The following is a 27,740-nucleotide window of genomic DNA, read 5'->3' as shown; positions in this document are numbered from 1 at the left end:
ATCTGAAATGCAGTCAGTGGTATTGCCCTGTTAAAAATATTAAGATTCTTTGGTCTCCATATTCTACTTTTGAAAATAGTTTTGTCAAAAGTTCTGTGTTGAAATTAAACTTTTAACAACAAAATACTGGCACTAGCTATACAGCAAATTTAAATGAAGTGCAGTGTCTTCTGCAGCTTCCTGTTATGGGCAAAATGAGGTTTAAATGTAGAGTATCTTGAATCATGGAGAATATTAGGGAAATAATAATGGGGAAATGGACTGAATTAAGAAAATAAAATAACACTATCAGCTGAAGTCTATTTGCAGAGATAATGTAACTTCCTGGGCAGTTCCTGCTGTCTTGGGCTGTCGCTCAGCTGCCTAGTTTATGGTAAAAAGCACTGTTTAATGCTGTTGGAAAAACTCCTTCCCATAACCCAGTAGTTGACAGTACAAATTTCTGTACTGGCCTATGTAGTTTAGTGAAATGCACAGCAGTTCCTTGTGCATTTTTTTCCTCCTGTGTACAGTAATATAAAGGGACTGGTTGCACTTAGTACCCCATGTTTGGGTTTGATATTTCTGGGAAATTTGTGCTCTAACACAAGAGTTTGAGTTTTATTTTACCAGAGGGAAAGTTAAGTCTGTGATCACAAGGGCAGAAGCAGAGTTAAAAGAGAAAAACGTAAAAGGATCAAAAATGAAACATTAACTATATTTAACACCAACCTCCTTCCTTGGAAGATTTTGCAGAGGTATCTCTAAGTCCTGAGGGGGGCTTAGGGGCAGCTTAGCACCATGATGTTTCCTGGGAGTTGTGTTTTATATCAGCCTTTAAGCTAACTTTGAAAGTTGAAGAACTTGGTGTGTATCTCCTTTTCTTCTCTTTCTTCCCCTCATTTATTAATTTAGCACTTGACATAAAATATGCTGTACCAAATTAGATCAAAGATCTATTTAGCTGCTTGCAATATTAGCCAGTAGCAGATATAGAGAGAAATATAAGCACGAAGTAAGTGTGCAATGATATCCTTCCACATAAGAGTTTATTGTCCATGAGTACCGGCACAAGATCTGCAGCTGTGGTGTTATTCCTAAGCTTTATTTAATGTGCATTTACTGGCTTTCAGTGGATTTGTGTTCCAAGAATGTGTTGTGTCCACTCACTTTTTGGGTCCAGTTTGCTGTCCAGTTGCTGTCATTTGCTGTGTCTGTTACTTACTCAACAGCAATATGGTTTCTGAATTTACACAGCAGATGGCTGTGATGGCTTAAGTTTTTTCTTGACAAGTGATCTTTAGATCAAAATGCAAGAGGAGATAATGCTCCTGTCTTAAGGGGTTTGCCTGCATTTCATTTCTTAATGAAATTAAGAAATGAATTAATTACCACTTCTCTTCTACTTTAAAAAAGCTTTCTTCTTTTTTATTGTCATGTGAGTGAATGACAAATTTTCTTCATCTCTTCATGAGATTCCTTACCAGAGGTTTCTTCTTGTGAGCTGCTTGGAGGTGAGACACTGGTACTGGGAGCAGGAGGCTTGCTCTTGCACACCAGCCTTTGGTGCTATAGGCAACAAGAAGATTGCATTCTCCAATTTTGAATACTGAGGTAGTATTATGTCCCCTTTTGCCTGTATTCTGCCTGCTTAAGGTCTTATCTGAAAAGTGGGAAAATGTTTCCCTTCAATTCACTGTACTTCTTATTGCGAAGATAGATTTTTGAAGCTATAGATAATTCTCATGATGAGCTTCTCATAAAATAAAAAAAAAACCCAAACTTAACAACATGAGTTTCAGAACCTACCAAAGGCCTGGGGCCCAAATACTCAGGCGTACAAAGAGAAAAAAAAAAAATATATAACATAGTATATCAGTAAACATTCATGTGTCTGAGTGCTGAAAAATGTAGGAGCTCCCTGGAAATGGGAATATGATTATGTAGGTGAGGACAACAGAATTCAATTAACGTTGACTAGATGCTTAATTGCTTTATTTTGCAGTCTAGTCTTCTGTCAAAGTAGGTTGTGTGTGTAATATATTGTAGTTTAAGCTTGGTATGACTGTGATTATTATCATTCTTTACTGGCTTAAAACAAAAAAAAATCCAAAGCACAGTGTTTCCTATTATTAAAAATTGTAAGTTTGCCTTCTTTTTGCTTGTTACATTGTTTTCTTGAGCCCATTTACATGTCTTAATTGGCAAATAATTGCTTTCCTAATCCAGATAAGTAGTGTTGAACTGTGAATTGCAAATCCCAGTGCTTCATGGGGGGAGACTGCTGTTTGCAAAGGATCACTGAAAATGCTGCATTATCAACCTGTTCTGTCGATACAGATAGATAATCTCAGATATTTGTAGACTGTAGTATTCTGTGATAAATGGTTCTCCAGTGGAGAACATTAGAGAGTGTGAATAATCCATTCCTATTGCAATAGGAGTTGGGAAAATAATTTTAAAATTGCATATTTTTAGTCCGTATAATAAACTATTGAACTGACCTATTTTTTTATATAATCTTAGAGACTGTAATCTGAAGACTGTTCTCTGATTCCCTGCAAATCAGTGCACCTTACTCTGGTAGTAGTTCTGACTTATCCATTTATTTCAGAGAGATTTTTTTTCTCTAGTAGTAAAAATGAAAGGATTTAGTGATAATCCTGTTAACATTTTATTGTTTGTGCATTTACAAGGAGGGATATAGATATCCTTGTGTGATGTTTTTTTTTATTTTCAGTAGCAAAAAAAAAGTGATTTAACAAGAATTTGTAATTTTTTTTTTAACTGGAGAAAAATTATGCTTCTGGAGAAAGTAATTATAACAGTTCATCATACTTCTGCATTACCTATAGCTTAATGACCTGTTGTGTGGGGATTACTATTTGATAGCAGTCCCTTCCAAACTTCACTGAGGAGTTGCACATAGACAAATGTGCATTAACTCACATATTAACAATCGCTTTGTGTAGGCTCTGCAATGGTGCAGTGTGTCTTTTGTGCTTTAATATTAGATTGCTTTCCTGGCTTCTGAGTAAAATCACAGATCAAGCTGGAATTTACACAGTATATGTAATACTTTTATACTTTGCATGAAAGTAATATAGGAAAAGAGTACAGACCCTGCGTGTTCTACCTTCCAGTAGTTCCAGCTGTGGCAATACTGGCCTTCTGTGACTTTTATCCCCTGTGCAGATATAGATATTAATTTCCAAAGCACCAATGTTAAAAAAAACCAACACACCAGAATACATTGGAGTTGAATGTCATCTAAAATTGCAGTATTTATTTCATTATTTTCTTGGAGAATATGTATAAACTGTTCCAAATTACAGGTGTCGGTTAAACAAAAACTAATTTATACTCACAGAAATTGTGTCTGCTGGAATTTGCATAGTTGAAATGGGGCCCAGATGTTGCAGTTATGTAAGGGCCTAATCTAAAGCCAACCAAAGAGAGCCTTGTGGGCTTCAGATCACGCCAATAAGAATATTTTCAGAAGAATTAACATCAAAGGAGATTGCAGTAAGCTAACATTGTCTGTAGCTGTTATAAGTCTAAAATCAAAATATACGAATGGAGGGGTGTGCCTTATTCACTGTTAAATTTGTATTTGGTGGGGAAAAATATGACATTAATTATCTGTAACAAAAATAGCCCCTTTGTTTAAATGTTAAGCCCAGCTATATGTATCTTAAAAGCTGTCTTTTTTCCTGTTTGCTTAATTATTTTTGTGGGTGTGTTAATTATTAAAATTTTTAATGTGAGATGCTTTTCAACTAGATCTCTTCTCTGCTTTAAAACTGATACAGCTTTACATTGCAGATCTATTGCCATACATTGCAAAATAGAAATTAAACTCACAAAGGGATTTACACCCTTGGGGGGTTATTTTGTAAGGCTTTGCAGTGATGGAATTGCCTCACCATTACCAGCATCCTTTCTCCTTTTTTTTTTTTTTTTTTTTTTTTTTTATCTGTTTCATCTTAATGACTGGGAAAAAACCTCCACAAAACAAACAAGTAGTTTCTGACTGTGCCAAGTACATCACTGTCCTCCTGCAAGGATCTGACAAGTGCTGGAATGGTAGAGGGGAAGGAAGCTGGGGATGCACGTGCTGGAGGTGCCAGGGATGGGGGCAGGAGAGGAGCAATGTTGCAGTAAGTGTTATGAAAAAAAAGGAGTGCATTTAGATTGCTTGAATCTCTCATTTTCCACTAAACTTCAGCAAAGCAATGTCTTCTTGAACTCAGAAAGATCAACAGACATGAAGATGCAATAATCCACTCTCAGGTGTAGCTGATGGTCTCAGGAGCAACAATTTGCAAGAGTTTATTCAAGTTAGATAGTCAAAAGTGAGGAAAAACAAGGTAGTTCTTTGTAAGCCAGGCACTCTTGTTGTGCTTTTCAGCTGCAAAATACAGCTGTGGATTTTTTTTTCCCAGTAAGTATCTACCAAGTCAGACTACCCTTATTAAAACATGCTCATCAAACTCTTCCCTTTCTGTTTAACCAGCTTGGGTACTGCTGGTTTGTGTACTCACCCATTTCAAACCTTAAAATCTATTTTACAATATTTAGGAGTAACACAATTTTCTTCTTTATTCTGTGACAATTTTTTCACAGAAAGAAAAACAAGAGGTTGACTTTAAATTCAGAACAAACTTCTCCTTAGAGGCAGGAGACCCTCTTAGTGTCCTTTGCTCAAACTGGGCAGAGTGTACTGGAAAAGTGATCAGTGAATAATCCTTAAGCTCAGCCCCCACAGTGCTGCATGTTTTCTGTCTTTGACTAGAAGTATCACCCAGCTGCTTTCCCAGCATCTCACCTGGGACCTGCTGTGTTAGCCAGTGTGCACAACAGTGAGGAAACTGTCCTTTGGTACAGATCTGAGAGGGAAAGCATGAACCTAAGGGACCTTCGTGAATTTTGATGTGTGCTGGGGAGCTGAGAGCTCTCCTGCTGACAGGGCTTGAGTGAGTTTGTGTGTTTTCTGTGGACAAGCTGTTGGAACAATTTAAAAGTATGAGTCTGGTCTGTTGGCTTATTAATTATCTCTGTTTGAGCTCTGGCAGATTTTTTTATCTCCCTTCTCAACAAAAAATTTTAGATGTCAAATCAATATATAACAACTTTCCATAGACATATACAGTGTTCTTCTGTGTTGTTGTGATAAATAAGGAATTTTAATACCTTGGTATCTTTTGGAAAGACTTTGGATCTTCTAAAAGGGAAGAGAAGACTCTTCTAAAGCTGACTCTTGCCAGGTGAGAAGAGCTGATAACATGTGTCACTTACAGGAATGGCAAAGGAATAAATATTCACCTTCACATAGGAAGAGAGAAGCGCTTTGGTTGTAGTTAAATCAACCCGAGCTCTTTGTGTGGTGTGCCTGAATACCTAAAGGACCAACTGAGGCAGCTCAGAAACATGAAGTTTTGTTTTGAGAACTCATGTAAGACTGATGACATACTTTAAGACTGAATAAAAGCAAATATTTTGTCTGAATAAAAGCAGATGTGTTATATTTGGTTGGTTTTTTTTCTTTTTTTTTTTTTTTTTTTTTTTTTTTAGGAAAAACAAATGTATTATCTGCCTTTAAAATGGGAAGGAAAGGCAAAACTGAAAAATTTTCCAGTATATATATATATTAGACTTAGATATTCAGATTTATCAGTTGCCATGTTCATGCATATTCTCATCAGCAAATGTCAGATAACATAATTCATAATGAGGCAGCATTACAATAAATTGCCTTAATTTGTTTGCCATATGCTAAGCGTGCCCACATGTCCGCATATGGATCAGCTGATGCACAGTAACTTGGTGATGAGAAAAATTACTCATATGTCTTAAGGTTTTACCAGTTCTGAGTTACTGGCTGTGTGATCTCTTAACAACTCATTTTTGATTTGGTTTATCGACAAGAACTTTTATGGACTGACATCTATCTTGCTTTGTTACACAAAAAGACAAAACCAAAGCAGCTTAAACATGTACAAGTAAGATTTTATTATTATGTTACTGAGTTTTAATCAGTACTTTGGTTTTCTCATGTGCTTAATGACATTTATAGTCCAAACACAGTAAAATTTTATGATGCTGTGTTTAATATTAATTGAGACTTCTGATGAAATCACTGTGTAAATATGGATTATTAAGACTTAGAGCTCAGGCTACTTCTCCATTAGAACTATATGGGATCAAATAATAAATTAGAATAGTAATCTCTGAATTGATTGGGTTCCTGTTCTCGCAGAAAAGGTTTGTTTTTCTGTAAGGGTTTGAAGGACTTTGTTCTCAGGCGACTAATTTGTCAGGTTACATAGCAGATACTTTTTAACAAATCTGGCACTTCTTAGGTGATGATTCATCCTCATAGGCAAAAAAGTGTGGAAGTTATCTAGCACTTACTGCATACTGGTTCCATGCTGTTTGCTGCTGAGAAGTTAAAATAATTTTTAAAAAATTAAAAAGGAAAAAAATAGGAATAAGAGGAGGTGTTTCTATTCTATGAATGAAAGATTTAGGGAGCTTTAGAAACTATGATTGGTACAGGCAAATTTTTCTGTTGCTGTTTCTACATTTTAAATTACCTCATTACTGTGTTTTCGCCTACAAAGTTCTTTTGTTTCAATATTATTATGCCAAAATTTGCCATGATGACAGTGTGGTCTTGCAAGCTTAGTTTCAATATTCTGTAAAATCTGCTGAAGGGCAGAAAATAAGCCTCTGGAATGAGAGCTGCTCTGTCCTAATTGCAATATTCCAGCTGGGACCGTGATTGTGTATTCTTCAGAGTAGTTCTGATTTGCCCCAAGGTATTTGTGTCCAACAGCATGTATTAATTTTTTTAAGGATAATAACTTTGCTAAAAAGCTTGCTCAGTAATTTTACTGTTAACCCCCCAACATTATTAATACATTATTGCATCAGAAATTGCTTTACTTCTCACAGCCTTCTAAAACTATATTTGCTGAAGTTTACTGTCTGCTTCCTTGGAAACCAGGAGTTGATTCAACATTTTGAGTTTAATACCCATCCTAGAAGTGCCTTATGGAAGTCAAAATAAATTGTGCAAGAGGTTGTCAGTGTTCTGTGTATTTTTCTTTGCTCAGTCTATTTCAGGTAAATAGAAATGTCTATTTCATGAGAAATAAGGGTTAAGTTTCTATGCAAATGAACAACCACCTCATCAGGTATTAACCAAAAGTCACTTCTTGTTTGAGTGAGAGAGAATTTTTAACAATATGGCATGCAGATAATAGAAATAAGAAATTATGGTTTAAGAGCCAAACTTTATATTAATCAAACTTAGTACACCTTAAAAGTGTCTGTGTGAAAAAAGGCACAGGAGCCAGTTAATGAAAATGGAGGCCAGACTGAGCTCTTTGTCTAAAAGGGAAAAAAGAAAACTGGTTTGGTACTTCTTGTGAGTCACTTAGGTAGGGTCTCCCCTTCCCTCTCCAAGTACTGTCGACTTTCCAGAGTTTACAGACGAAGTCACTATTAAGAGTTTAGCCTTTGAAACTAGGCAATGTTTTCAGCTCTCATGGGCCAGAGGCTGGACTTTGTGGGGCTTTTCTTGCCTTGCATGCTGAAGAACAGTCTTGAGGCATAGGGGGAGGAGAAGATTGCCCAGCTCATTGAGCAGCTGGAGCCAAAACAATGTTTGTGCTTGTTGCTCCTCTGAGGAATCACTGTCTTGATACTCGTTATCTTAGTGGTAACAGAGGCGGAAAGTGGCTTCTCTGGAGCTCTTTTTCTGTTCATACCATTCCTTACCTCTTGCTGCCTGGCTCTTTCTTCTCTTTAGTACATTTCCAGAAGCCTCAGGCCAATACAAACATGCGTCCTTATTTACTTCTAACCTATGCTCTTATTTTAAGCCCATTGACCTTAATCTTGCAAATTCTTAAACTCATTAGGGCCAATAATATCATGCATGTAAGTTTTTCTGATGATTTCAGGTGAATGGCTAATATATGGAAGTATTGCCATGAGGAAATGTCTAGTGAGAGATTTTTAGGATGATAGTTTATAAAAATCATGATTAAGGTTCATTTATATATATCTTCTACCATAGTAGGTCTTCTACCTTAGAGTCAAGCAGAATTTTTCTTTTAAACAGAAAATTTCCAACCTAAATTGATATTTACAGCTTGAAATTCCAGCATAATATTTCTGTTGTGGGAGAGAAGAACGAAAAAAAATATCTGCATCCACAGACATCAATAAATCAATTATGCCTTGTTAATGCTCAGATGCCTTTCCTGTTTCTGGCTGCACAGCAGCTGTGTGCTACCAGTGGGCCATGCATGTTGCCAGCCATACATCTGAGATGAACCAAGAGCGATGTTACTCCAGCAAGCGCGCAGGCTTTGTCCTTACAGCGGCCGGTGTCACCATGAGCGCAGAGCCCTCCCTCTCCTCCTTGGTAATTGATGGTGACAGGCTCTCTGCTGAGCTGTCCCTACCGTAGGGGCTGTGCCAGATCACCAGCTGAGGGAAAGGCCAGCGAACAGCCTTGCTCCGTGGGCCCTGCGCCCTTCAGAGCAGGCCTTGGAGCGCAGGTGTCGGCAGGGATGGTCAGTGCCGGCTGACCGTCCGGAGCGTCGGAGGCTGTGCTCCCGTGGGAAGCATTGCTGCTGCTGCTGGAAGGGCTGGCCTGCTTGGAGTGAGGTGGCATGCTTGACAGACGCCTGATGTCTCCTCAAACTAAGCACATTGCTCCTGGGGTAAGCATATGTGGGAGGAGTGCAGCAGGCCAGGTGCTCGGGAGCCCTTGAATTTTACAATGTGATGTAGGGGCTGGCTTGGAAGTTAACTTGATTACAATTAAACTGTTTCACTTTGTTCTCATTTAGCCAAGCTGAAATGTTGAGAAATGTGTCAGCCTTTTTGTGGAAGTCCAAACCATACTTTTGAGCTTCCTTCTTTGAAACATACTAACTTGACTAACAGTTTGGAAAAACCGTAAAAAAATGAGTTGAGAGGGAGGGAAAGCACTTGCAGGTGGCTGCTGCTGAGGGCTTCTGCCTATGACCCTATTGAAGTAGTTAAAAGTGGCTTGCTTTTTGTTCAGTGATTTTTAGGGATTGTGCTAAATTGTTTTCTTCTCAATATGAAAGCAATGGGACTCTCTGCTGGCAGTAGCTTGAAGTACATTCTCTCTACAGACACAAACATTATACTCTCTATTATTTTTGTTTGGGTTAGGTTGTAACACATTCGTGAGTCTTGCTTTGGCAGCATTTGACCAGGTATGTGTATCCTGGGGCCAGGGAGTTTTAGTAGCAGATATCACACTACAGCTGTGCTGAAATAAAATTTAAATAGATGACAAATATTTTTTTTAAAGTTCAAATGGATGTGCTTTCTTTTTGTACACCGTATGAAAAAAAAATGGGGATTAAAATAAAATTAACATAAACATAGATTTAAGCTGAATGTTTGGCTTAAGTTTGCTTCTTTCTATAACATTTATGAGCTATTTGAATAAAATTGCAGTAAAAGAACAGTATCTTAAGCATGACAGTAGCATTCCAGGGTTCTTCTGAGAGAAGTCAGGAGCATTGTCTTGTGTAACAGCTGCTCCACAGTTTTTTTCTAGAAGGAAATCAGATTTAGATCATTGCTCTTCCCGGGTTATTTAAGGATCTCCACATAGGAAACTGATTAGTTATTGCTAAATATCTATTCTGTTCTCCTCTTACGGACAACTTTTCTTTATAAACAACTACTTTTTACTCCAATTACACTATGCTCTTATGTTTGTGGGGAAAGTAAAGCAACAGTGGTCTTACAGGAAGTGTGCCATGAAGCACGAAAGGGTACAACTACTACATATAATTATACTGGAATTATTTTTGGCATGGATATTCAGAATAGTAGAAATCAGCTACTAATAGAATCACAAAACCATTTAGCTTGGAAAAGACCCTTAAAATAATCGAGTTCAACCATAGCTATAGCTGCCTTTAGTCTTTTCTTATCTAATTAATATAGTAAAAAGCTTAAGTCTTTAATCTATATACAAGCAATTATTAAGAGTTCTGATAAACATTATGTGTTGGGATTCTCTTTCAATTCCAATATTATTATTGGTGGGGAGAAATCAGAATATATGTTTTTCTGGTGGGAAAAAGTTGTAAAATTAAAAAAACCCCTCAGATTGGAATATACTGTTTTCCTCAGCAAAACCACTCGGATGTGCAAACTCAGCACAACTAATGTACATGTTTCCATGCAGCATTTTCAGCTCTCTGTCTGCTGGTTGTCAAATAATGTCATCAAGAAGAAGCTGTGTTTATCTGGTCTATAAAGTAAAAGGAAGCTTTTCCCTTATATCCCATCATGGAGAATTCCAAATTCTATTTAGCATGATCATAGAGGTCCTGTTAGACAGAGGAAGAAGTTATCATTTGACAGGGTGAGGGAATCACAGGGAGTATGCTGTGCATGTACAGCCCTTGTAAATTGAGGAGCAGCAAAAAAGCCGGATAGGTGAAGTGAAACACAGATGGAAAGCAGTAGAAGGGATTTAACCATGTACATGGATCCCTCAGTATTTGGTCAAGCCTTCTTTCAAAGTGATAGCTGATGACTATTATATTCCTGTTTCCTCAGTTTTTATTCTAGTCTCCGGATATGTCATGAGGGGAAATGTATTTTATTTTGCTAATGTGAATTTTAGCTGTAGTCACTTCTTGTTCAGAAGCATTTTACAGGAAGCTGTGCTTGCAAATTAGCGTTTTGTTTAGCAGTACTGGTGCTCAGACATTGTCTAATGGAAAAACAAATTGCTTAAATATCTAGGAAGAAAGAAATCAGGAAGATTAAAGAAGAGGTATAGCTTCAGAACTTTCATATTATTGGCATGAATAATTAAGTAAATTTATTATTGATGATAGTCTTTGAATGGCAGTTGTTGCATCAAAAGTAGATTGAAATTGTATAATTGTCCAGAAATTCAGTTAACTTTATGGGTACATTTTTCTAAATTTCCAGGTAACAGAATGTCCCTTGGAACATGTTGACCCCTTATGTTTTCAAAATAATTAAAATGTTACAGTCAGATGAAATAAAGGATTACTTACTGCATAACCACTGATACATTTTCACCTCCAACAGGCATTGTAACATAGAAATTCTAAAGTATGGAAACTTCAGTAACTGTCAGAAAGCGCAAGGACATTTTGTCCTTACCTCACCCTCTATGCGGAGAGGTGGCACCCTGCCTTTTTCCAATTTACCCAAATTTACTTGAATTTATATTTTTTGGCATCAGTGAAATATATATTTGCTGCTAATATTTTTTATTCCATTTTCAAATAGCAGTGGACAAACCTAGGAATTAATAAACTTGAAAGGACAAATTCTGCTATTTGCTTCCCAGGATCCCTGGTGTGGAGTTGCCACAAACAAACAAACAAAAACAAAAATCAAAAATCAAAAACAAAAACAAAAAAGTGTAAAAGGACAGGAGGTAAAGTGCTTTGAAACTTCAGTTGCATTCAGATATCAGTTTTATAGGATATTAAACCACTGGGATTTTTTATTTTTTACTCTTTTTTTTAATTTTTTTTTTTTTCAAATGAGCCAAAGTACAGAAGATGCCAGAATTTGGAAAATAGGTTGTCTAATTACATATGAATATATAAATGTTTGCAATATTTTAATCACGGATACCTAAAGTCCTTTTTTACAAGTGCAGTATTTCTTTACAAATTTTTTTCAGCCTCTGGTGCTGAATGTACATGGCACAAAAGCCTGTGGTTTTTACTGTACTCATAACTGCTTAATAACTGCAACCAATGCTCTGTGACAGTGATGATTTGAAATTTTTCTGACAGATTAAATGTTTACATTACTGCTCATGGCATCAGCTCATATTTAAACAAGCTGCTGAGTATTAAAGTGCACGGACAGTTTTTGTATAACAGCTCTGATTCCTTAGGTTTATTTCCTAAGACAAGATTTATGCAATCCCACTTTCCATCTGTTAGTTGTGCTTCTCAGGAACTTCAGTGGCCGATTTAAACCAGCCTTGCAGAGGTCTCAGAAGCACTGAGCGATTACAGCAGAGCTCCCTGGGGGCTGGAGGAGCTGTTAAGGCCATTTCCTCACAGGGCCAGTGTGGCAGATGTAGAACATTCTCTGCCCTCCTCTGGCATCTGGAAGGCAGCATCCATCCAGCTGAGGAGCACATCTTTAACTGCAACAGAGCAAACAAATGCTCACTCCTGTTCTGCTCATGAAAAGAGAAGTTCAGGGAGGGGAGGAGAGCTGAAGGTACAGAGCATGTGGTGTGTAGGGAAAATGAGAGAGAGCTGAAAGTATTGTGGAGGTGTGTGTGGGAACCCAAGCTTCATTACTTCTGCTGTCACTAAACAACTTTTTTCTTCAGCTCATTAATGATACATTGCATTTTGCAGTATTTTACTGGATATAAACATATCCAGTAAAAACTTTTTTTTTTCCCTTAATGTTTTGAGGCTGCAGAAAGGATGCTCTCAGGTTGATGATTTATAATATTCATCACTTAAAAATTACTAGCTGGCTAGTTAATGCTATTGGTAGAATATTAGTATCAGAAAAAAATATAATTTTAAAGGCCTGCTAGATATAAAAGCTAAATTTAACTTTGAGTATGCTCATGCTGATCAGAGGATGCCTGTAGAAAGACTGACTCTCAGACTCAGTAATTGTCTTGGTGTCTTCTCAGTTAGACAAAGGCTTCAGCCAAGTATGTATTATCATTCCTGTGCAATTCCCACAGTTCTAAGTAAACACTTCAGCAGCTCACTTCTACAGGATAGACTTTCCTTGAAAATCTCTGTGACCAAAATACATTTGGGCTTTAAAATTTTCTCTCTTATTAAAAGCCTTACAATTGGGGATGGACTAAAAGACATCTGAAGGTCCCTTCCCACACAAAATATTTTATGATTCTATGATTTTGCCTATTTTTTTAAGCAACATTAGGTGACTGATATTTATTTGAAAGGTTCTGGTTGCTTTTCTTGGTGTCACATTTGCATATACTTTGTTGTTCTTGTAAAATGATAAATTCGTTTCTGTGAGCTAACAATGAAACACGTATTTTCAAACTATAGTATTATTTGAAAGAGTCATCTCTTCAATATTTCCTCTCTAGAAACTTCTAAATTAATGCAACGAGGGAGGCATTGGAAAAAGTAATTTTTTTAGTTTTAAAATACTAGTTTTCATCAATATTTCCAGTTTGTCTTGGAAACGGGGTCACTCTGGTGTGTAAGAAACAGGATAATGCTTGATTACATAATAGTTTGAATAGCTGATGCTATGGTGGAATGCTGGAAAAGGTGTTTTCAGACTAAGCACTTTGATAGCTTCCTGCAAAATTCAGAGTAAATCAGTGAGTTCCTAGGACATCATGATATTTTCTGGCTGAATGTTTTCTGTCACAAAAATGTGATCAGGTTCTATCACTTTGATTTCACATGGATCTCCCAGCTTCACTAGAATTTCTGTAGACATAAACAAAGCAACCAGCCTTGTAATGACAGGAGTATTTTATTTTAGAAGTTTAAGGTGTCAAAACTGAACTACTTGAGAGAGTGATTTCCTTCTTAAATTTTAAAAGCAACTTTCTGCATTGATGCTGGTTCAGTTTCAATCCATTATTCTGTTCATGTCATGGACAACACAATATGCAATTAAGGCTCAGTTTTATGAATTTAGGAAAGAAGAAATTTTTGGATCTTGGAATTCAAAATATTGTCTTTTTATAGGTTGCTACCATATTAAGATCAACTACTGATCTTAAGATCAACAATTATGGATTTTATTAGAGTTCGTATATTACTGACTTTTCCCCCATATATTATATCAAATATCTAGCAAATTTTTTGTACTTAGGAGGAGTTTCTCAGTTATTTCATAAATCCTCATCCAACACACCTTAGTATCATAGATTTGAAGCTGTAAAAGGCACTGGGGGATGACTTCTGGAACACAGGAACAGGTTCACTTTAAAAATTTTAGTCAGGGTGTAGAGAATGGCTGAATGCTTTTATTGGAGAATGAGAGTCCTGCAGTCTCAGACTGAGAAGGACTGTTTGAGAGATGCAGTTTGAGATATGCTCTTTGCTCAGGTGCACGAGCCTTCAGTGCTGTCAGCACAGGGGAACCAGGCTGTTCAGAGCATTCTTTCTATGAACACCGATGAGGAATTGTGGCAAGAGGGAGGGGAAGAAAATGTGAAGTACAGAAAGATGCAATTGAAAAAAATCACATTTTTACATTTTACAGTTGTATCTAGGTTATAACTGAGGGGGGAAAAAAGTCATTTCAGTGTAGAAGAGGAAAGACCTCTGCACCTTCTTACACTCTGACAAGTCTTCACCTTCTTACTCTATGCTAACAAGATCCTGTTAATTTGAGTGGACAAGGAAGATTGACCTTACCTTCACGATGCATCTCATCAGGGCAGTTCTGAACATGTTGTTGTAACACATTGCATTAATTCTCTGTGAGGAGCAATTTACTGCACTTATTTAATCCCTTGCATTGCAAACCGCTGTCTCTGCTTAGCTGGTTCCTCTGGCCGTGTTTTTCACTGCAACACATTGCGAGTTCCTGGCCAGGGTTACACATCTGGCTTCCTGCTCATTAAACTAAAGCACATTTCTCTTGTGCCAGGGTGACACCCAGCCTCATAGGTGAGAGAGCCATTACAGCAGCACACATGCTGCCTAAATTCCACTTAATTCCTATTTTAAGCTCTCAAGTGGGTCCCAAGAGATAAATAGTCCTTTCTGTAGAGAAAAGTTTTCCAGCTTTCACATTTCACCAGAACTTATTTCAGTGTTGCTTATTAAATTGCACAAGCTAGTCCATTAAAAATTAAATATAATTAATCCAGATTTTAAGAGTGCGAAACTGTGACCATCAGAAATATTAGAGGTTTCCAAAACAGTAAAAATGAGAAATGGGAATAGATTTGAAGAAGCGATGAGGCCAAAGAAACCACAATGTTTGGTGATAACCGATAATTTAAATTGATGGAATTGCGATGTTTTGTGCCAAAAATGTATAGACAAAGGCAGAGTGAGCCTGCTATTGTGGTTCTCCTGGTTAGATGCATTTTGTTTCCTGGAATGAGAACAGAATTTGGAGGTATCTATAGCACAAGTTTTAAAAGCACTTCTGTAAATATGATTTTGAGATATGGCTGGACATTTTAAAAGCCAAAGCCATTTTAAAGGCACAGAGGCTCGGACATCTCCTCCATGAACTATCAGTTACTAAGTTAATGCCCTGAGTATGGAACTGCATGGCAATTGTCCCAGAGGACAGCCTGTACATTGAGGACCACTGTTTTCAGGATGTGGATGTGGCCAGGGATAATATTCCCACTAGTCTGGGGTAGCTGCTCTGCACAGCTATGAGCCAAAGTTATTCCTCAGTCCCCTGCTCTGGACAATCAGCATCTGGCCATGATGGAGCTGCCCATGGCGCGTGAAACATTTCAGAGCTCCCAGAGGCAGACGAGTGCTGAGCGTGAGAGGTGAAAGCTTTTCATTGAGATTGAAAACCCTGCTTATTTAATGCTGCATTAATGTATGGGAAACACTATAGAGCTTAAAGTAGTGACCTTTCAGTGGAAAGGTGTATTTTTTAAGGAAAACTAGTGAGCACAAGCTATTTCTACAGTGTTGTGTAAGTTTTATATATTCCACTACAGGATATTAAGTGTTCTCTGTGAAGGTTGTTTCTTAATTGAAATTCTTGTGCTCAAAAGTATATTAATCTTCCTTTTTGCAATTAATACATATAGGAAAGCAAACATTATCTCCCACTTAATACTCAGGTATTACTTTTTAAAAATATTGTTATTGAATTAATTTTTTATTCCAATCCCTTAAAGCTCTGACAGAATATACTGCTGTTTCAGAAGTGTTTGGCAGCACATTCAGCTGCAGGTGACTTCTGTGACCAACTTAGACCAGCAACAACATGTTGAATTGTGCAACATGTTGAATTGTTCTTTCTGTCTCTCTCCCTGTTCTCTGTGTTTCACTGCAAGGCTTTAAGAAGACAATGTTCCACATGACTACATCACATGTGAAAAATAAAAATAAAAGTCTTGCCCACACATGGGAACAATCACCTATGGGCATATTTTGCAACTTTATAGCATTTATAGCTCCTCTTCAATATCTCAGTGATGCAGAGGATTTTATAATACAACAGGTATTTTTATTATGTAGCTGTAATACAAATGTTTTCAAATGTGCTGTGTTCCTGACACTCATTGCGAGTTGGATTAGATGTTTTAACATCTGACTGCAGGGAGATCAGCAGCTTGTTATTTCTGTGACACTGTGAGAACATACTCACGTTATCTTTCAGTGCAGCAGGAGATAGCATGTGCCCCTAATGTATGTATGTTTTCAAGTTGAGAAGTTAAGTCTGCTGTTAATGTTATCACTGCTGTATCCAGAAATAGAAAACTGCAGGCAGATTGGATTGTGTTAGAGAATGGTAACCATAATAACCAATAACAATCTGCAAATGATAAGCAGTTTTAATGTTTAAAAATAAAATTTATATAGCATTCCTGTACTTTCATGGGCATACTTTCAGATTTTATTATTCATTCATTTGAAGCTTGGTTTTGAGATTTAAAATGTGACATTAATCTTAAGGAAGTGGTTCATTATTGCATCTTGAATTAGTTGACACTGGTTTATTATATACCTAAACTAAATCTCACAGAATAAAATTTTACTTAACAACCCTCTTTCAGATGTACACCATCTGTAAGGGAGAATTACAAGCATCCTACGTGATGTATGGAATATTATGGAAGGAGATGGATTTTTATTTTGTGGTTGGATGTAAAATGGACAAATTCAAGAAAGAAATACAAAGTCTTCTGGAAGTTAATGCAGTGTATCTTCATAATTTGGAATCCGCACCATGTTCAGGGATGCTGCCCATCACTTTGGCTGATACGAAAATTAAACAAACAAAAAAAAATCCCGCTTTTAACTTGCTGCAAACTATGCTATTTCTTTTAAGGAATGTTTTTAAGAGAAAGGAAGATATCATTCAAGAGAAGGAAGTGGTCTAAATTGTGTGCTGGCCCTGCTAACCCCCTCCTTGCCTACCCCCAGCACAAAAACAGGGGTGTTTAAGTGCAACTCTGGGAAACTCCAACTGAATTACTTAACCTGTCCTAGCAATGTGGTGTTATGAGCAAGCTTTTAACTCTTCTAGGTTAGCATGCTCTCAGTCTTCCTTGCTGAGGCAGCCCTGTAATTTTCATGAAACATTTGGATGTTTCTTAGAATGTGGAGTCCTGTTAGAGTTGTTCTTAACTGCTGAGACACTGCAGTTACTATCACACAGTGTTCAGAGAGTTACAGTGGCAATGAGAGCTATAAAAGACCCATTCATCTAAATGTGCTGATGTTCAGAGGAGCAAGCCAGCTTGGCCTTCAGATCCATGCTGTAGCTCTTTCCAGGCAGTAAGACTACTGAAAATTTAAGTTTATGCTGCTGGAAGGGTGTTGCCCACAGTTAGAATGACCCCCGTGGGAGAAAATCAATGGGAGAGCTAAAATTCATAGCAAAAAACCTAAAAAGTTAATTGCTAATCATAATTTTCACATATAAATAACCTTGTTAAGAAATTACTCAGTGCTGGTGTGGGATGGGATGGGATGGAATGGGATGGTTTGGATGCAGGGTAATTAAAGTGCAATAGCTCTTGCTCTTTCATGCCATATGTGAGGTAACAGCTTATTCAGTTTTTTGGCCCAAAGTTTCCTTAACAATTCTTGTTGCTAGCTGTGTAAAGGTGTTACAAGCTGTTGACATTCTTCATTGGGATTTGAATTGGAATCTGAAATAGGTAAGAGAGAGTCAATTGCTTTCCATAGAAATCCTGAAGAAAAAAAATGTTGTTACTGTTGGATACAAGCTGAAAGATTCTTGTTTATCAAGAAAGGTCTGTTTAGTCTATTAACCTTGACAACCATGTCAGCATTTTTTTCTGTTTGTTTTCCCAAAGGCACTGTGTTGAAGTACTATGATACACAAAGCTATTTATAGTGTAGACAGTTCATAGCTATGCTTAAAAGACATGGGTCAGGGTTTAAATACCAGAGTTAAATGCTATTCTCTTTGACAATTTTAAAAGTCATTATGCTTAATCCCTGAAAATTAAAATGGAGAGATGGAATCCCTAAAATATCAATGCGAATCAGATAATTTTTAATTTCACAGACTGGCTGAGGTAAAAAGGAACCTCTGGAGCTATTTCAGTTACCTGCTCAGAGCAAGGCCACCTAACACTGGTAACCCAAGACCATGTTCAGATGACTTTTGACTATCTCTAATTATTGAGACTCCAGAACCTCCCTGGGAAATCTGTGACAGTGCTCTCTCACCCTCTCAGTAATATGAAAACTACAACAAAACAAACCCCATCATGAAAAAAAAAAAAAAGAAAAAAGAAAAATTCTCGGTGTCCAAATGCATTTTCCTATATTTCAATCAATACTCATTTTTTTGCCTTTTCATTAGGAGTCACTGAGAAAAGTCTGTCTCTGTCTTCTTTTTTCCACTTCCACCAGATACTGCACACCTTCATAGATTTTTATGAAAGGAACAAAACTTAGGGAAGCAATCAGGGAAAACAAACTTCACACATGTTGGCACACCTGTGTTTGTACCCATTTGCCTCTGTTAACACATTATTAATATTGCTATTGCTGTGGTGGCTTCCACAGATGAGCAAGACCTACTTTAAAAGTGCTTGTATACATTGAAGAAGTGATTTACTTTATCCTTGAGATTTACTTCATCATTTCAGACTGTAATCTTGACTCTCACAGTTACAGTATTTTATTTTTCTTTAGTCTGAGTACTAGTTCTTAAGGTCTAGTCTTCGTCAAATCGTGTTGGTGCAGCTCTCTGCCACACATCTGCAAGAAGGTGTCCTGCTGGAAAGTGCCAGTTGGGGAGAGGAGCAATTCCACCCTTAGCTTTGTTTCCACCTACCATTTTTTACACCTATTTTTGTGCTTTTGACACTTTCTGCCTTCATCCCTGTTCCATTCTGTCCCCAAAATAGAGCAGCAACTTTCTCTTGCTCAAGTCTCCAGCTGGCAGGTTTTCCAGTGGCCTGAATTCGTTTGATCAGCCAGTTCTGCCCAGACATCCCATCTCAGCATTTCTGCCCTGCTCCACACCATTCCACTCCTTCCTGGCTACCTCCTAGCTTTAGGCTAGTCAGGTAGCCAGCTGTCTCTTTGAAGGCCTTTTCAAATCCTGTTGTGCTCCCTGACTACTATCAACATTTTTCTTGCATAATCTTAATTCCTGTCTTCTAGCCTGGCTTCTAGGCTCTCCTCCCTGTGGGTAACACTGCTGCCATCCATTCTTGTTCTTCACTCTGATTTTCTGCTTTTCCCATCCCATTACCTCTCCAGCCCCATTGTTCACAGCTTCCTTTTTCCAACTCTCTCTCCCTCTCCATGCCCCCCTCACACTCCTCCATCTCCTCCGTTTCTCTGCTCACTCTTTCCGTGTGGGTCATGGCATTCTGTCTGTGAGGGTCAGCACTGAGATGCTGCCCACCCTCTGCTGGCCAGTCCCTTGACACACTCAGCTGCTGGGGGAACGATGTGCAGCAAAAACCCTGTGCTGTCACGTAGCTGGGGGAGGGGCACAGGTCATCCAGAAGTGCTTTGCTAAGTTTAAACACCCTCAACAGGGGTGGCATTTTTGCAGACTTTTAATGCTTGAACCATAAAAGCTGTATGCAAATTTGCTTTGTGGAGCCCTGAGATGGACTTTAGTACCTGTCATGATGTTTCAATTGAAGAGAGCAATGAGCAATTCAGCTTATTTACTGTCCAAGCTGCCAGACTCTGGCTGCTTGTGCTGTCTGTAGTGAGAATTACTTGTGACATGAAAGTCACTTACGGTGACAGCCTGAATAATGCCCTAAGTCTCTGTTGAATATATGTGAACTGCAGTTCTCCCTGATTTCATATTCATTGCCAATGTACAGGAGCTGATTATCATAATTTTTAATACATGCAAAGCAATATGTTTTCCTTTATTTTGTTGTTAGGAGCACTTGTAACATTCCTGCTGGTTTTCTTTTTCTCCAAATTAGTTGTGAGAGCCATATCCAAAAGGGAGCAATCAAGTTACAACACCCAGATTTCAATTGCTTACAAGAGCTGTATCGGACAAGTAAAGTAATGCGTGATGACACTGGCTTTGCCAGTATTGACAGGTGTGGTTCCACACTAAAAACACTGGGCAGGAAAACTTGGGCAGTTACATTGAAGCTGATAATTGTGTGTGACCACACTCATTCAGCATCAGTGGGAGCAATCAACTTGGACAAGCGGTGATTACATTCCAGTGGAGGTGTCTGATGCCTGCTAACCTCCATGTAGGAATGATGCATGTTTTATTTATGCCCTGGGAATGCACCATTATGATATTATTTGTTTGAAGCATAATTTGTAATTGATATCATGCAAATATATCAGCTGACAGATTTAAACTAATGTTATTTTGTAAACATATGGTCAGAAATAAAATTAATGTCTTCTGATTTCTGACTTGCCCTTTCCCAACCATTTTCTTGGGTTTAACTCTGCTTGTGGATACATACAAGAACATAAAAAATCCAGGCTCATGAGTCACATCATATATAGTCAACAGAGGACAAAAGGTCTGTTTTGACAGAGAAAACAGATTGAGAGAAGAATATCCTACTAACTCACGCAAAGAAACAGAGTTAGTCAAGAGATGTATTTAAAATAAGCAGGGGATGATGCACAGGAAGGAACAGGGTAGAATTTACAATGCATTTGAACTGCTTCATTTGCTGGTTTTGTTACGAAAGAGGTCTTGCTCTCTTTCTTCTGTGGAATAGAAGGAAATTGAGTAGCACAAACTGGTTTCAATGCTATATCTTGTCATGAGATGCTGTGTACATTATATTAACTTGATTATAGATATAAATGGGCAAGCATACACCCACACATTTCCTCCTTAAGAAATTATATATTCCGTATTTTTTCTTAGTGCTTATGTATAGTTCTGGTTATAGGATATAGTGCTAGCAGCAGTATGACCTATAAAGAATTGAGAAGACTGAGCTGAGAAGGGACAGGTTTCATAGTGCTGTTTGAAAGCAGTTTTGATGGGGGTTGTGTTACTGGATGCCAACTGGTGGCCTCTTCTTCAGTTGTAAAGAACAGCCTTTCCCAGAGGGCAATATTTCTGTGTGCCTGGTTTACTTTATGCTGTATTCCTAAACCGTCTTAATTGGGATTTATTTTTAAGCCCCATTTTAATATTAGTTTGGGAATGCAGTTGGGGAATTAGTCTCCGAAGTATTTTAGTTGTGTTTTATCCTGCTCTTTGGGTTTTTTTACTCTTTCTTGCCTGCTCTGCCTGGGCTAGAAGTTGGCCAGGGGCGAGGCGGGTCCTTGGATTCTCCTGTCCCGGTGCGGTATTGCGTGGGATCCGCTTCCCGTGCACTGGCGGTAGCGGGTGTAACTTTCCAGTTACCTGAGTACCATTGTGGCAGAGAGATAAAGTTACACCGTGTTTACAGAGCAGTCTGGGACTAATCAGTGCGAGGAAGCAATGAAGCGAGTGAAACGTGCAAAAGGGAAACTACTGTGGGCTTTTTATTTGCCTTTTTGTTTGATTTTTCTTTTTTGAGACATAGTGAGATAGCTGCATGGGTTTCTGCAGCATGGTCAGAGCGGCTCTCCCGGCGCTGCCGGCTGGTCCCGGCCGCAGCAGTCGCCCCCTCAGCGGGCCCGGCCGCAGCAGCCGCCCCCTCAGCGGGCCCGGCAGCTCCTCCCGGCCCGTTCCGCTCCGCTCCGACTCGCGCTCTCCCGGCCCCGCTCTCCCCGCTCGCAGTTTGGGCGGCGTCTCGCCAGGCGGGGCAGGGCCGGAACGCGGCGCTGCCGCCCGCCGCTGCCCGCGCCGCCCCGTCCCTCAGCCCGCACCGCCCCATCTTGTTCCGTTCCGTCCCTCCCGTCCCGTCCCGCCGCCCGCACCGCCCCCTCTGCGTGCCCCGCACCGCACGGCCCCGTCCCTCTGTCCCGCGCTGCCTTGTCCCTCTGTCCGCACGGCTCCGTCCCTCTGTCCCGCATTGCCTTGTCACTCTGTCCCGCACTGCCCCGTCCCTCTGTCCCGCCCCGCCCCGCACGGCTCCGCGCGGCTCCGCACGGGCGCGGGGCTGGGGCTGGGGCTGCCGCCCGCGGAGTTTCGCAGTTTTCCGTCCCGCCGGTCCCGCGGCCCTCGCAGCGCACTCCGAGTTGATGCCCGAGAGCCCCGGTGCCTCAGGAGCAGCCCAGGCGTGGGAAAGCAGCCCGGGAAGCCTGCCCGGCTGGGACGCGGGAGCCGAGGATGCCGTGGAAGATCTGACTTCAGGCGACTGGGCGCTCCGGGCAACTGGTGTCAGACCGCGGAGTAACTATGTACCTTTTTGGCAGTGAGGAGTACGAAGCGGTAAGATGTAAACTAGTGTTTTTTTGTGGGTTTTTTTTTTTTTTGTTTCTTTTTTTTTTTTTTCTTGTTACTTACTTTTAATGTTCCAGTCTCAGAGTTTATTGGGCAGCTTTGAATTTCTGTCAGTATCTTTTTTTCTGTGTTTGAACTACAGTGTTCACCAATTCGATTGCTTTTTAAATATGACATTTTTCTTCAAGTAGTGGGGTACTATTTGGTAGATAAAAGTGAATTCACTTTCCTTGTCTTGTTTATTGCGTTGTGGCAGTATTGAAAGTATTTAACTACTGAGTATTATGAGGCTATTTGGACTCTGAGTTAAGCAAACCCATGCCTCCACATAATTCAGAATTTGTCTCATACTTTGTAATGTAAATAGACTACAAGGAGCTTACGGAACTGGCCTTAATAGTATGTTTGTGGGATGTTGCCAAGCCATTTCATTTGTACAAAAGTTCAAAGCATGCCATTGTAATGTACTGCAGTGTCCATCAAAAGAGCTAGCTTGTAAAAACCCAAACACACCCACGTTAAGATCTGACACTCTTTACTTAAATACATGTATAAAAAACCACAGTGTTTGAAATATGGTGATGATATCAGAGAAGACCAGAAGAAAACCACTAACAGCTCCACACTTTTGCGTGACACTGTTAGCTGACATAAAAGTTTGCAATTTTGCAGCCTGTGGTTCAAGTGCTACGTTGTAAGCAAAGTGGATGGATTCTTCCACCCACACACATTTGTGGCTGAGTCCAAATCTGAGGAGCTTTGGGGAAGAGTAACACTGAAAAATATGTATGAACTCTACTATAGGACATCGAAATAAATTTCACAAGCTCAAAAGTGCTACATTCTTTGCATATAACTGGCAATTGCAAATGTTTTGTTTTGATTATTGAAGTTGCTCTTTGAAGTATGAAAGGGCCTTTTATGGCAGTCTGATTTCTGCAACACAATTCAAGGAATTAATTTAGTTATTTTGCATTTCCCCCCTTTTTTTTTCTTTATTAAATTCCAGCCAGCTATGTTTTTTAGATGCAACAAATGGAGAAGACATTCATGAAAATAATTTAAGTGCAGCTGTCTGCACATTGAACTCATTTGTGTATGTGTGACTTGTACAAACTTTCACAAACCAAGCTAGGGAGCTGAAAAGAACTTAGTTTTTCCAAAGCAGTAAGCCACAGGGCATTGCAGTGATTATGCTATAGAATGTTGACTTGTGTATAAAAATTGTAAAGCAGAAGAGAGCGTCAAACTTTGAAGCTTTTTTTTTTTAATTTAATTGGTTACATTCATATATTTGTAAAGGGTAGCAAATAGTTCTTAACAGACTTTTGCATTTTGCTCTTCATTCCATTGTATCCTGTGGAGTTACTTCCTGGTTCATACAGCAAGCCAGTCTGAAATTTTAAAATGTCTTGAAAATAACCTAGATGACTGAAGAATAGTGTTAGAGCTTTGGATTCAAATCTCAATCTCTTTCTCTGATGTGCTTTCAGCTTCTAAAAAATATTGAAGTACTCTGTCTCATAGAAAGTAGTTCAGTGTTTCAGAAAACTTTCCCAGGCACGTGAGCCATCTCATTCCCTTGTCTATGCCATCATTGTGCAAAGGGAAATAGTGTCAGTAGAAAATATAAGAAGCCCACCATCAATTATGTGGGGTTGGGGTTTTTTTATTTCCTTCTTGGTTTTTTTTCTTTTGTTCTCTTTGATAAGTCTAGAGGTCCCTGAAACTGAAGACTAATGATCTCCTCAAATAAAATGTGTCACTAAATGCAAACTAAAATATAATTTGAGTTTTTTTCTTCTTAGATTTTCTTATGAGCAAGACAATTTGGGGGAAAATAAGGATGCACTTTTTTGGTGTTATTTTGGCAGTCAGACTTACCAAGATGTTTGCTTTACTCAGTGAGAAGTAAAATAAGACTGATGGTGTACTTAAAGCTTGAAGAACACTTTTATTGTTCAGTAAAAGTAAAATCAATGTGAAACTTCTATCTGTACAGATCTGTTGTTCATGAAGCCATATGTTCTATACTGTGGAAAAGGCATTTGTTTTATCTTCCCACACAATTACTTGAGTCACTGAAGGACAAAGTGAGTGAAAAGTGACAGTGAAGAATTTCTGGGTTTAATTTTAAGTTTACTATTAATTTAAAGCAGTTTTAAATAATTTCAAGGAATTCTAGCTATGCATATAAATTTTTATTTTTATCCTAGGGAGGAGACTACTGATGAAAAGAAACATAGCATCATTAAAGCATATTTTAGAGGAATTCAGTAAATCCATCTCTTAAAACTAAATATTTACATAGGGTAATAGAGAAATGGAACTGTGTGTGATAATTGTTTGCATTTCATATGCACACACACATGTTCACGTGAGCACGCACACACGATTGCAGAAACACGAGTATCTGAGGTGGTATTCTAACTCAATGGAATTTAACAGTCAAATGCTACAGACTGGTAGCTTTTGCATCCACTTTGCTTTCTTTTTGTTCCTGTGTATAAACAAGGTTGGATTATTAGCTTACTCTGATTGCATAGTAAGTCCCGATATCTGACAGCACTGATAATCGTAAACTTTGATAAACTTTTGATAATGATAATTATAAACTTTAATAAACTTTTGATAATGGTAAACTTTGACACCATCTCCCACCATCCCCAGCTGACAAAGATATTGCTTATGAATCAGTTATCAAAAGAAAAAAGCTGGGTTTATGACAGCTTCATATTAAAAATAAAAACAAAGGGTCATGACACATTACGTGTCAAAAGCTATCTTTTTGAAATAAATAAAATTAAAAAAAATATTAATCATAAAACAGGTAGCAGTGGTCCTTTCCTATTTCCATTAGTATTTCCATAAATGGTCTAACTTGGGATGCACAGTGTCTTTCCCATTACATTTTAAAACTTTAAGTAGATGCTTATAAAGCTCTTTATGAGTGATAAAATAAACATATGGAATCTTTTTAGGCATTCTTCGCCACATACCTGGCAAAGTAGATGTGTTTGACTATAGTAAGCAATTTAATTTCATAAGTACAGGAAACTGTAAAAAGCTGCAGGCCCAACAGTCTCATTTGTGGCTGTAACTTGTTTGTTTAGGTCTTTTCCTGTTCATTTGTGAAATAAACCTCTGGTTAAAGGGAATATATAAATAAATTAAACAAAATTGGAGTAGTTCATCAAAAATGAAACAGAAAGAGGGAACTCCTTTTCACAGATGCCTGATAGATCGTAGTTAGCATTACTCTCCCAAAACAAAAGCATCTAAAACTTACTCCCAACAGACTTTTGAGTTCCACATAAGGGACGATGGGAGTCCAGATGGTGTTTGCAAGTCTGGGAGGCTCTCCTGTGTCCCCAGGCTACACTTCGCCCGGCAGAGCATTTCCCCTGGCTGCAGAACATCTGCTCTTCCTCCCTCAGGTGGGTCTTGCCAGGGCTGTGGGCGCTGGGCAGCTCCAGCCACATCCCTCCAGCCTTCCCGGGGCCCTGATGGAGGTGTGCCAGGCTGATGGCACCAGCTTGTCCTCAGTTGGGCACAGGACACCTTTAGTGTTTCATCACTCCTTCTCACCAGCAGTCTCCCCTGGCAGAGACTTTGGGCTCTCTTGAATTAGTATGATCCAACACTTTGATGGTAAATGTAGGGTTAATAAGGGTTGCTTCTGAGAGAATCCTAATCACTGTGAAGCTGTTCTTTTATGAGAGTAATTCAGAGTTTTCTTGGTTATTGGTAATTTAAGAAAAATAATTGAATTTCATTCACCCTATTGCATGCAACCTTCAGATTTTTGTGATCAATTTTTAACTTTCCTAAGAAACTCAAAACTTGGCTTTTTTTTGATCTCCATAGGTATTTTTTCTTGGAAAATATCCTTAAAAAGAGTGGGAAACCTCTTTACATGAATTGCTTGTGATGTCCTGGCCATATGTTTGGTTGCCTTGGAAATTGAGCATTTGTCACTTGTGTTCTCCAGGCAAAAGTTTTGAACTTGTCTATTTAAATTAAATCTTCCATTGAGTTTGCCTATGTCCTCTTGAAGGATGGGGCACTTCTTTTGGAATAATAAGTATGATGTTGATAAATGCCAGTTATACTCATGACTCCTGCCAGGCAGCATTATCTTCCAAAAAGTATGAAAATCTGTCTGCTCAATTTCTAAAGGAGGGGAATATTTTGGAGCAGTCAAATGTCATTCAGGTTTGAGAAGAGTTACTTTTTGACTGTTCTTCATGAATCAGACAGATCCCAGTTCTGTGTGTACAGGCATTCTGCTGATAGGGCTAATTTCAAGGGAAAACCCCACCTATTTTACAAATATTGCAAGTCCTAGAAACCAGTAGGGACAACACAGTGATGTATTTACTCTGAGTCCCTGCTACTTACCTTGTTTCAGAAACTGAGTGAAGGGAGGAAAGGATGTTGTTTAAGATCAGAGACAGTCACTTGTAACTGAAAACTCGTAAGTTTTTAGAAATGGTAGTTTTCATCATACTGTGGATTGACATGGGAACGTATCTGAATATATCAGAATTGCTTCTTTGGGAACCTCTCCCTTGAATTGCATGTTTGTTATTACAAGAATAGTTTGGCAAATTACCTGTGGCAGAACACTGTAAAAATGTAGCCATAAGATTTTGGAATGACTTCACCACATTCACCTTAGTTCAACCTAAGGTAACAACATCTAATGCTATGTTCAGATAGATAAGTTGTACAACACATGTGTGTAACTTGAAAGACAGTCAAATTAAATTCGGTCTCTGAGGTTTGCTTCAGCGCCATGAGTCCATCCTTTGAAAATTCCTGTGACATTTTGATTCTTTATCTTTAAATTTTAGGAGACACTTGGTTTGTTTCTGGTGACAATAGCACTTGGTTAATTTTCAATTGAAAATATTGTACAGCTGCACAAGAAATGGAGTTATTCTTGCCTGAAACCATGTGTTTAGTGAGAAGAACTCTTATGTGGAAGAAACAAGTGCTTATATGTGAAGACAGATGGGGTCACATCCAGAGGTGGATGTAGATTTGTGAAACAGTCACCCTTAACAAGCCTTTTTCCTGTGGATTTTCTGCAGCAGCCAAAGTGTAGAAGCAATACAATTTTCTTTTCCTAAATTGGAAAAATGAGGGTCATTCTGTATGGCATCATTCCCCATGACTAGCTCAGAGACCTCGCAGCT

At 38.6% G+C, this 27,740-nt stretch overlaps 1 protein-coding gene and 1 long non-coding RNA gene across 6 annotated transcripts in view; one reads left to right on the top strand and one right to left on the bottom strand.

Annotated features, from left to right (window-relative positions):
- The window catches only part of CACNB2 (calcium voltage-gated channel auxiliary subunit beta 2), a 244,665-nt gene that overhangs the window by 112,951 nt on the left and 103,974 nt on the right, over nucleotides 1-27,740 (top strand). Inside the window, exon 1 of one of the 5 annotated variants that reach the window (XM_072925471.1) lies at nucleotides 22,259-22,527. The exons of the other annotated variants lie outside the window; for them this stretch is intronic. Within the exon in view, the coding sequence (XP_072781572.1) occupies nucleotides 22,495-22,527 (33 nt within the window). The 5' untranslated portion in view covers nucleotides 22,259-22,494. Of the gene's footprint in view, nucleotides 1-22,258; nucleotides 22,528-27,740 lie in introns of those variants that run through there. 5 annotated transcript variants of the gene reach the window in all.
- LOC140682600 (uncharacterized) lies at nucleotides 11,507-14,736 on the bottom strand. The gene is made up of 2 exons (XR_012054485.1): nucleotides 14,430-14,736; nucleotides 11,507-12,196 (listed from the first exon to the last, which is right to left on the bottom strand). It is a non-coding gene; the product is annotated as an uncharacterized lncRNA (long non-coding RNA).

The sequence above is a fragment of the Taeniopygia guttata genome, chromosome 2 (genome assembly GCF_048771995.1).
Source record: "Taeniopygia guttata chromosome 2, bTaeGut7.mat, whole genome shotgun sequence".
In the NCBI taxonomy this organism is placed as follows: domain Eukaryota; kingdom Metazoa; phylum Chordata; class Aves; order Passeriformes; family Estrildidae; genus Taeniopygia; species Taeniopygia guttata.
Note: the sequence above shows the minus strand (reverse complement) of the source record. Positions and strands in the feature narration are given on the sequence as shown.